This window comes from Nymphaea colorata, chromosome 1 (genome assembly GCF_008831285.2).
Source record: "Nymphaea colorata isolate Beijing-Zhang1983 chromosome 1, ASM883128v2, whole genome shotgun sequence".
Classification (NCBI taxonomy): domain Eukaryota; kingdom Viridiplantae; phylum Streptophyta; class Magnoliopsida; order Nymphaeales; family Nymphaeaceae; genus Nymphaea; species Nymphaea colorata.
Window position 1 is genome coordinate 19,860,993 of NC_045138.2, and position 10,750 is coordinate 19,871,742.

Here is a 10,750-nt window from a genome sequence, read left to right on the forward strand (position 1 = left end):
TTGTATACCTAGCTAGGTGAATTCGTTGGGACATTCAAACTGAAGGAAGTTGCATGCACACAGGTGCCTATTTTGGACCTCGTGTTATCTGTTACGAATCTGCTTATCTGAAGCTTGTAACGGAAAACGAAGAAATAATTCATTTTCTAGTTTTGGTGATTGCTGTTTTATCTACGTACGACAGAGTTAATCATTATGAACTTGAATTATTTGCCTTTTCTTGTGGGCCTAATTACTTTTGACTTAGTTTTATGGAACAGCAGAACCGAGGCGAGGATAAGATACCAAGAGGAGGCAATAACAACTAGCCGTTGAATATGTAAAGTAGAGAAGATAGCTTCTAACGGCTCCTTTTTCTTCCCCCACTTTTGACTTTTCCCAAAACCTAGGGACCAGAATCCTGAGGCTGTTGCGAGTGGCTTGCAGCCTTTTACCTGGGATTCCATAAGTGAATGAAGCAATGAATGGACGTAGAAGAAAGATATGCGTCGAGAAATTCGAGAAAGAATTCCCTAAGTCGGAGAACTGAAGAAGGTCGGTAGTCCCATTACTGGAAAAATTATTGTGCTGGTTAGATTGAGTGAAGGCCTTTAAATTAAAGGAGTGCAGGCGTTCCAAAGCTGGGACGCATTCGCTAGCAGGCTTGGGTCTACTGGCTTTTCGGTGTCAGGTTGAATACCTTGAGTCAAATTTCGACCCTGGTACAACCATTGAAAAAAACCCTACCATTTTTAGGGTTGCTTATGAAACGGTTGCCAACTTGTAGGTTATTAATATTATATTAATTGTCTGGCTGCCCCTTCTGTCTCAAAACGGCTGCCCTTTTTCCTCTTCAGATTAAGCGACCGCCAGTTAAACCCTCCTCTTGCAGTAACAGTAACCACTTAAACCCTCCACTTGTTGGAATCATTGGTTAAAATAAAAAATGGGCAGCCCTTGGTGCTGGAGTTTTTTTGTCCACATAACGAAAACAACTAAAATGCTAGACGCCACCTATGTAGGTATCTGATTCTTTTCCCCGTGAAACTGCTAATATTTAGTCATTTTCTGTGAAACATAAGCGAAAAGCTTTGTTGTTCCATCAATTGAGAGAGCATCGCTGATCCCAAGGTAAATCAAGCGTGCTTTTCCCTGTGAAATGGTGAAAAACTAGAAAGAGTAGAAAAGAAAACCAATTACTGTGATTTTAGAAATTGTAACCTCAAAGAAGGAACTTTTAGCCACAAACTGGGCCCCTTAAGCAAATGGGGATCAGCTGGCAATTTTAGAGGTTGCAATATTCTCAAGACGCTTCTCTCACAAACTAACATCGAGTAGAAAACATACAGTACTACTATTCCAGATCTTCAATTCGATACAGAAGTCACCCGTGCGTGATAACAATCTAAGATTATTGAATATAGACGACACATGACGAAAAAACTTGCGGTTGCGGGACTCCAAATCTGCAGGAACTAGTATATCCAGTTACTGCAAGGAAACCGGCGACCCATCACTTCTTGATGCCTCCTGAATTTGAGCAGCAAACTGCAAGTTCCACAAAACATCTTCAACTGAAGGCCGCTCTGTAGGTTCTTCAGATAAGCATCTAACGCCTATCTCCATTACTGTTCTTAGTGACTGCTCTGAGCAGGCATCTCTGATGGGTGGATCAACCGTGCTTCTCAGACCGGCTTGGTCACCTGTTACGCTCGTAAGCACCTGCACAGTAACAAGAGAAAATGGTGATCGAACATATAGGTCATTAGCTAAATTTGTCATGCCTTCAAGAAATAATAACATGCTTTCATGAAATAGTAACGTGCTGGAAAGTGCCCAGGGAACATTTAAGGGTCCTTTCAAGGTATACATCAAGTGGTGGGAAGCTAAAGAAAAAGACAATAGCCAGCTTGTGTTAACTTGAGAAATTGATTTGTAGCAGAAAGCAGTTCATGCAGATGCAAAAGGGAAGTAGGTAGTGGGGAATTTGGATTTATAGGTATCTCACGAGTGATATACATTTTAAAAGTAGGTTCAAGATCCTCATCAAACCAACCAAGAAAAAACACTCAGCAGGTGCTTGTCCCTAGCTATTGGTTAATTCCAAAAAGGAACTTTGTCCCATTCTATTTATGGAGACCTTTACTGATGATTAAGTGCAACTTGGAAGCTGCTATTATTGTTTTCCTTTACAATTAGACTAAAAATGGGAGGGTCCCGGTAGGAATTTGCAGGATGGTACAACTGATCACAATTCACAATTCAAAGGTTGTTCATTCAATCGTTTTTTTTGGAAATTCAGGATTCAATAATTGATCTCTCTCTTTCTCTCTCTCCCCCTACACTGCAAATTAGCTGACACTTGTTTTCATGTCATGCATTTGGAATTTTTCTCAAACATATCTGCAAAAGAGGGGTTTCTTGTCTTCTTGTTGCTTAGTTTTTTATTTATCGATTCCCATTTGCATTTTATATTCTGCCTAATGAAATGGAAAGCTGATAGACAACAAATATTGACTATAATAATCGAATTTATTATAATGCAAGTCAGTCAGTCGATATACCGAAGGACACTTAACACAACTAGCCTTTACCTGATCTTTCGCCACTTTTAACTCAACGGGTGATGAAATGGCTCTTCCTGTAACGATTTCGAGCAGGATAACACCAAAGTCGTAAATGTCAATCTTATCCTTTTGCTTGTTCCTGAATGGTGATGCAAGCAGAGAATTAGTAGTTTATTGCCTACAGTCATACGTAAACAAGACAGCATATTCCATTACAAATTAAGTCTGAAAGTTCAAGAGGAAAATCAAATATATAACAAAGCTTAGAAAACACTAACGATGCAAAGCTCCAATAAAATATAACAGAAACAAGCATAATATTATGAAAGAATCTACAAAAGAATTAAGAGTGACAATTGCAATAAGCAGTCAAGATAACTATCATTCAGGAAACGAGACATGTATCTTCCAAGAACAAGCTGAAATAAACAGACTATGAGCAAGTAAAATAGGCAGCAACAAGCACATTGACAGGGTTAAGAATACTTAATTTCCGACAAGTAATGGGACATTTAGCACACAGTACATCAAAAGGTTGTCCACCTTTCCTGCATTGTAAATCAAAATTTATAGAAAGAGAACTTTCCTACCTAACGGCATTAGCTTCTTTTGATCCATGTGAAAGAAATCCCGTGGCCACCTGTGGCAGAGTACTGTGTGAGGCCAACCGAGGCTAAAATTTATTTGGTTCCGAAGGAACAATAAAATTCCACAGGAAGGTGCATGACAAAGCAATTCAGAATAAAATCATCTTTTATGGCATTACCTCCTTTCTTGTGTTTTCCACCAATACAGGCAGATTGTAACTGCTAATTTTTGCAACAAGGTTTTGATCTAAAAGTATGTTTGTGGCTTTCAGTTCGTTTCCAAGAATTCCTGGTACAACTCCATTGTGCAAAAACTGCAAACCCTTCATTATGCTGACTGCAGTCGATATTCTTTGGGTCCAATTAAGGTTTCCTCCTGCTTTTCCATGATAAAGAAAAAGAATATTTTAGAAAGAAAATTTTCCATGAATATGTTCCCCACAGAGAAAATTGTGTCTTTTTATTTGCCCCTTTTAATTAAACAACCAACAAAGAGAGAAAGAAAAGGAAGCAACTGATGGTAATACCAGAAATATTCTCTCTGAGCGTCCCGTTGGACACATATTCAAACACCAAAAAGAGACGGCTGATGCTAGAGTCATCAAGATAATATTCAAAGCAATGTCCAAGAGCACTGACTAAATGATGGTGCCTGAGTTTTGAAACTAGTTCGACAAGGTTTGTGAAATTGTGGGCATTCTGCTTCTTTTTCACCTTCACGCATCTGATGGCCACCATAGAACCATTTCTTAATCTACCGCGATATATCTGAGACATCATGGGAACCAGAAAATTATTCGTTAAGAAGAGCTATTTCAGTTTACCATGAACTTATCTTTATCATTTTCTTTTTCTTTTCCTTTGGTCAAAAGATTCTATCATCTCGTAGACAAACCGCATTTTGAAACACAGAACAGAAAGTGTAATGAGACACAGGCCATGACATACCGGTCCCAGTGCTCCTTCACCCATAAGACAAGATGGTTCAAAGTTGTTAGTCGCTTCTTCAAGTTCCTCCAGTGCAAACGTTCGATATGGTGGAAGTGCAAGAGCTCCTAACTTCATTGTCTGAGTTATATACCCTACCAGTACAAGAAGATGCATGCCAAAGTTATGTGACCACAAACAACCAAGATCCTCAAAACATGGAAAGAAACCAGTAAATCGAAAATAAAAAAGAGAGTAATTTATGAATAAGAAGCACATAAAAAATGGAACGACAGGATAACTTACTTGCATTGGTAAGAAGCTTTGAGGAGAGATCAGCTGTGACTGTTTCTGCAACTAGCCTTCTTGGAGGTTTCATCACAGCGCTTCTGGTCCTTGATCTTCTAAGAAGCACACAAAGCAAGACAGTGGAAAGAGCGATAGCTAAAAGAAGACCCCCCAATATACCTAATGCGATTTCCATCTTCCGAGGTGCTTCCTTCTTTTTGTTAGCCAACGACAAGCCTACAGCTAATGCTTCAGTCCTGCAGAATGCGTATGGGTGCTGGTTCTGGCTCTCACTGGATAAACAATTCCTTCCATAAAAGAAAACTCCATTCTGCAAGTTGGAAACTAGGCAGCTAGGCAAACTTCCTGTTAAAAGATTCGAAGACAAATCCACATTCTCAAGCCTAGAATTGCAAGACATGTTTTCTGCAAGTATCCCAGTTAACCTGTTGCCAGAAATGTTCAGATGACGCATGGCAGGCAACGAAAGCAGATCAGGCAAGAACGGCCCCCCAAACCGATTGGAAGATATGTCTAGTGTCTGCAATTGATAACAAGAACTAATGGAAGACGGGATTCCTGAGGCAAATTTATTATTCCTCAGTACAAGAACGACCAGCTCATTACCAATCTCAGGAAACTGCGGTCCGAAATAGTTGTCAGCCAAATTCAGCACTTGCAGATTTGTCAAACTGCTAAGGTCAGGCACTTTCCCATATAAAAAGTTGCTGGACAGATCCAAAATCCGGACATTCTCCAGTGAACTTAAAGAAGAGGGTAGGGACCCATTGAGGAAATTGTTCCGCAAACTCAGAACAGCCAAGACAGGAAGCATGGTTAGAGACTCGGGCACAGCGCCACTGAACATGTTAGAATCAAGTATAACAGTCTGAAGGTTTTTGAGCAAAGAAATCTCCTCCGGTATGCGACCATAAAAGAAATTTGAGCTAATGTTAAGAATTTCCAGGGAAGATAAATGAGCAACCTGGGCTGGAAGAGGGCCCCAAAGACCAAGGGAAGTCAAGGTAAGAACCTTTAGATTTGGAAGTCTGGCAAGAGTAGTGAAGAAGGAAGGCGCAGAGAATGATCTCAATAGCTTGAAATCTGAAGCAGTAAAATTTGTGGAGTTCGACTTTAGTGCAGGAGGCGGGGGGTCTCTGTTACCCGTGATATGCAGCTGAGTAATGCTATCTTCGTAGCAGACGATGGTTAGAGTTTGGGAAGGCTCGATGCTGCAGAAGTCTGTCGAGATGTTCCATGGTTGCAATGCTTGTGGAAGCCCCAAAAGTCCTTTGATCCTCAGCAGCGTTTGAGATTGTGATGATTGTAGTTGCTGAGTAGAAGGAAGGTAGAATAAAGCGATGATCACCCAAATGAGGAATGGTGCCATTTTGGTCATCATCATAAGCTGGACGCAAGAAAATATCTCCTTTTCACTCTCTCATTAGTCTGAAACTTCACAAACAAAAGAAACCACCCGATGATGATCACCCCACATGGAGTTCTGCTAAGCTGCGGTTGTCAACAGCAAGCCGAGAGCAAGAAACCTCTCTCCCTTTCTCTCTATCTCTATCCGGCCAGCTTCGCAAGGCAAAAGAAAACCACCAGTCTCAAAAAGTGATTGACAAACTTCTAAAAGGTTCGCACAAGTCGTCGGATGATCATAACGGACTTCAAAGCCCTCTCATGAAGCAGTGGAGTGGCCCTTGCAGATCACTGCAACTCTGCTGTTTACCCAATACTTCGAAGTTAGAGGCTTGAACCAACGGAAAAGAAAGGTGTACCATGCCTGTAAAAGGAAAAGCATTTTATATTTTGTGGGAGAGGGGCCACCCAGGCCAGGCACCATCACCTAGCAAAGCTTATAAAAGAAACATTTCCTTGTGAACCGATCTAGAGACAAGAGATCCAGCTGGGAGTATTTTGTCAGATGCCCCTCATGCAATTAGTGTTACTCTGACCGGGACTCGTGAACAGTGCAGAATTGAAGATTTGGAAATACCATCAATGTCCCCACCATTAATCTGTAAGTTTCAATCTCGTTAGTGGTCATCACCATCAAAGAAACTTCTCTCGGGGTGTATCTTATAATTGTTTAACATCTGTCCGCTGCGTAGTCCCGTCTACTGGAAGGCAACCGAAGGTTACTTTCTTCTTGGATTTCAACCAGAACTTAGAAGAGTTACTGGTTCATTTCATCCCTTTTACTGTTATCTGCGAATTAAGTCTTCGGATGCAGTTCATTTGCAACATTTTGCCAAGAAGATTTGCAAGTTAATGGGAAGGCACAGGTTTGGTTCGCTTCATATCGGAAACCTGTTTAAAGCAGTTTACTATTTTACAATCAAAATCAAAAGAAGGGGCTTACCTTATCTACTTCCATGGAACTCAAATGGCCCACAGATCACCAAAAGGCCAGACGATAAAATTTCTTGGCGTGCTTCCAAAGCCAAGAGCTTTCTCGTTTAGGCCACACGCAGACAATGGGCTCCCCTGCATTGGGGTATTTCCTCCATGATCAAACCACCAACGTGGTTCTGTTGCTTGGTCCAAGCGGTGGATTGAAGAATCAGGAGCAGGACGTCGATGTCCGAAGCGCTCTAGCAGGACCATGCAAGCGAACAAATCGACCTGTTTGTTTCTCACTCTTTTCGAAGAGAAGCAAAGCGAGAGCGCCCTCAAATTCAGTCCACAACGATCTCTCTGAATAATCTTTCCTTTTCAATCATGCCAATAAGTGCTTCAGGATTGCTGCTTGTCCGATGCTTCACACACCAGTGGACAAAAGGGAAAAGAAAACTACGTGAGTATAACTTTGAGAAAAGCAGCTTCTTTTCTCCATGAAAAGAGCAAACGAAATTTCCATCCAACCACCAAAACCAACGTGCGCAACACTACGTTTGGGGCTCATCTTCTTCATAATTTCATTAGAAGCACAGAATCAACCAAGAAACCCCCATTTTCCTGCATTCAAATACTCCCCCCATCCAAGCAAGGAAACGACACAAAATCTCGCTTCTTTAGTCACGAGAAGCGCAGGAAACACAAAGCCCCACACTCTTATGATCCCATCACTCACGAGATAGAAAAAGAAGCGTAAGAACAAAAGAGCAGCAGTAAGGAGCCGACAAAATCGTACCTTAGTTTCTCTTTCCCACTAGCCTCTGATGACGACGTCAGAGCGCACACAGCAGAGACGGAACGCGGGGCAAAGAATCGCTTCTTCTCTGTCTCTCTCTCTCTCTCTCGCGTCTACACCTTTTCTTCTACCTCTCCGTGGCCATCCCCACCGAAGGAGAAGAGCGAAAAGCAAGATTCTGATCTCGTCCCGCCCTTCTTTATTCCTCTGAGAGCGGTCCATCTCCGCACTTCCTCTCGCCACGAATGAAAGTGGAGAAAAAGAAAGCTACGGTTTTCTGCTTTCCACTTCTCTGCATGAGCGACCGAGCGACCGAGCGCGCGGCGAGAGAGAGAAGCCCGGTGAGGTGAAACCAGTCGCTTTCACGCTTCCGCTTTCGCGGTGAAAAGGAATGAATTCTCCGGAAAAGGCAAGAAATTAGAGGCTCTGTAGCTACCAAATTTCTGGAAAAGGCGGGAACGTCCGAGAAAAACAGGGTTCCTCATGAGTTGGCGGTTGCTTTTCTATTCTTTTGTCTTTAATTTCCCTTTTGAAAGAGGTCGCCTTCGCTTTCTCTGCAACTCGCCACCTTCGTCTCCACCTGTGGCGACATTTTTACGTTGGCATTCCTTTCAGCTCGTAAAGAGGAAAGGTTGGGTGCGCTCGCCCCGTGCCGTAAGTCGCGAGCAACCAGCGGTAAGCAAATAGCCTCCGAGAAGGAACTGAACTCGCTTTCCAGTTTCCTCTTCTGAGAATCTGGCCATTAATTCTCTCCTTCTCACTCGCACTGCTCTAAGCGAATTCATTCTTAGTTCGTCATTCATTCTTGCACTTTACTTCAACGCCGTAAATGTCTGGAAATAAAATCTAATCAGCCAAATCCATAGTTTTATTAGAATATAAATGAAATTAGTTCAATTGAACGACAGGAAGTTAACAGACTATCTTTAGGCGGGGAGCAAAAAAATTTTTTGTGAGGATGACCAAGAATTTTTCATGGATAGCAGAATCAAAGTTTTTAAATTGTGACTATTGCCACAATAATTTTTTCAAATTTTTTATATAAACCCAGTAATTTTTTTTAATATATATATATATATATATATTAAGGTGAGATAAAGGGCTCATGTAGGCCCTACCTGGCTTTGCCTAAATCATGAAACGACCTAAAGAACTCCATTTTCATGTCTTCAATCTTTTAAGGTCTCAAAGAACTCCATTTTCATGTCTTCAATCTTTTAAGAGAGACCTGAGTAAGATACGATACACTTTTCAATTTAAATGTCATGATCTCACCTTTTACTACGACCCCATAACTTACTTTTTATAGGCCATTTGTTCGACTAGCTATGTTTCTTGAGGTCAAATTAATTGAATGCTTCAAAATAGTTCTTATGTTTATCTTTTAAACAAAAATATTTAAAAGCAAACATTAAATCACTTTTAATTTTTACAGTTAGCAAACACATTTTATGGGGGTTGATGCAATGGATGGGTTAGGTGTTGTAGGCAGTCAATATTGTTTTGAGTTCTTCAAGTGTCTGACTTCACACGAGAAGACGTTGATATACAAGTTAAAACATATTAAATGTGCCACCTCAAAGCATCCAAAGCAATCTTGATATCTTACGAGTAATGAGGAAAATGATGGAAGTTTGAAACAGGAAATTGAAATATTTTTTTCTTCTTCACTCAAGGACTAAGTTCTATATCAGAAATCAATGAATTTCTATCAAACGGTAACAAAGCTGATGACATTATAGGCTAGGGACGAACTCGGCCCAACCCGGGCAAAAAGAACTTAAAAGGTAAGCACCCATTTGTTAATTTTGAAAAATTGAAAGGTGTTTTGTTATTTAACTATATTATGCAATTTTCTATATTTTTTTTCAAAAAAATCCCAACTTTCATTTCTGACTTACAATTCACCTTCAAACTTCGACAACTCGTTAATGAAATATGTCTCTCCATAGTTCCTGCCAATTCCTCATAATTGTTGGTTGGTGGCAGGTGCTTTCAAGTTTTAGGTTTATTGCTCATAGAATATTATTAGTGCAGCATGGGCAATCTGTGTTTCAAGTAATTTGCCAGATAAGTCTGGTATTTTTTTAATTATTAAGATAAACATGTAATTTCTTTTGGGTAGGTGAGTGAGAGGATTACAACGCATCACTAAAAAAAAAAAACCCAAAGAGAAGGTTTGGCATTATGAACTTGGTGAGTGTTTCATGAATCTATCTTAAAATTGAAGTAGTTTCATTTTGACACATCTTTGACATCAGGGACACTTTGTGAATGTCTCGTGAATCTGTCTTCAAAATTGGGACATGTTTATTAGACATTAAAACTATCATTCCATGAACCTATTATAGTATTGAGGATAAATTCATGGAACACTCACCTTCTTGGTTCGAAATGATGTCTTAGGAGATGTTAGGGAACAGATGCATCTGACCAAAAAATTGGTTAGGTTAGTTGGACACTTCAAAAGGTATCCCATGAATCTGCTCCACGTTTTTTGATAAATATATGAAATAGTAACACATTGTTATTAATCCAAATATTCCCTTAGGGCCAACATTTCGTTGTGATCTGGTCACTTTTATGTTCTTCTAAGTTTTGTATCAGTTCTTATTTTGATCCTAAAAAAAGACAGCGGGGTTTCAAATTTTTTTGGGAGCTTTTTTGCTATTAGTTTGCCGTGGATCTTAATTATCGAATACATTACAAATCTAAAATACGAAATGAAATAAATACTATAAGTAGTATGTGTGTCCCTTTGTCGGCGATCTTTCTTAGTTGGTAGTTTTTTTTTTTTTTTTTTGGAGTTGCAAAATTAAACAAAACATGGCATCAACGGGAATCTAATTAATTGAGTGCTCAAGATTGTCATCTGAGAACTGTTTGAATAATGATGAAAAATGCTCTAAGCGAAATGTCTTGAGGCTTAATGAGGTGTTTGACAAAAAGAACATTGTGGTACTGAAGCACATGTTTTTACAATATATAATTTAAAGCCCCATACTTTTGTTTTAGAAAGATTATATGATTATATATGGATATCGTTAATTTCTATGCCAGGATTAAATGTTGATATAATCATACTATTTTTTCTGAGGTAAAAATATGATATTCTTGAAACACATTATGTGAATAAGTATTCTAAGAATACAATGTACTTCTTATGAAAGCCCTCTAGCACTGCAACAAAAAATTTGAAAGAAATTATGAGAAATTCAAAAGAGATGGTGTTACTTTCTATTGTGTTTGCATGATGATGGTAC

General features: G+C 39.7%; 1 protein-coding gene across 4 annotated transcripts; it reads right to left on the reverse strand.

Annotated features, from left to right (window-relative positions):
• Positions 1-1,314: 1,314 nt before the first annotated feature.
• On the reverse strand, positions 1,315-7,676 carry LOC116260818 (probable inactive leucine-rich repeat receptor-like protein kinase At3g03770). 4 transcript variants are annotated; one of them, XM_031639351.2, is made up of 9 exons: positions 7,488-7,676; positions 6,717-7,113; positions 4,367-6,137; positions 4,082-4,215; positions 3,661-3,901; positions 3,313-3,512; positions 3,137-3,186; positions 2,574-2,685; positions 1,315-1,701 (listed from the first exon to the last, which is right to left on the reverse strand). In XM_031639351.2, exons 3-9 carry the CDS (start codon positions 5,751-5,753, stop codon positions 1,468-1,470), a joined length of 2,358 nt encoding a protein of 785 aa, XP_031495211.1. In that variant the 5' UTR covers positions 5,754-6,137; positions 6,717-7,113; positions 7,488-7,676; the 3' UTR covers positions 1,315-1,467. The 4 variants fall into 4 exon arrangements, with proteins under 4 accessions (XP_031495211.1, XP_031495188.1, XP_031495218.1 ...); XM_031639328.2 differs by having other exon boundaries at positions 4,367-7,113; XM_031639358.2 differs by having other exon boundaries at positions 3,313-3,509; positions 4,367-7,113; positions 7,488-7,664.
• Between the last annotated feature and the right edge of the window lie 3,074 nt (positions 7,677-10,750).

Bases quoted from the DNA above. Each gene is read 5' to 3' on its own strand.
- LOC116260818 (XM_031639351.2), bottom strand. From the start codon at position 5,753: ATGATGATGACCAAAATGGCACCATTCCTCATTTGGGTGATCATCGCT. The intron at 4,216-4,366 runs GTAAGTTATCCT...TTGTACTGGTAG, and splicing joins AAAGCTTCTTACCAATGCAA to GGTATATAACTCAGACAATG. The intron at 3,902-4,081 runs GTATGTCATGGC...ATGATGTCTCAG, and splicing joins GTGAAGGAGCACTGGGACCG to ATATATCGCGGTAGATTAAG.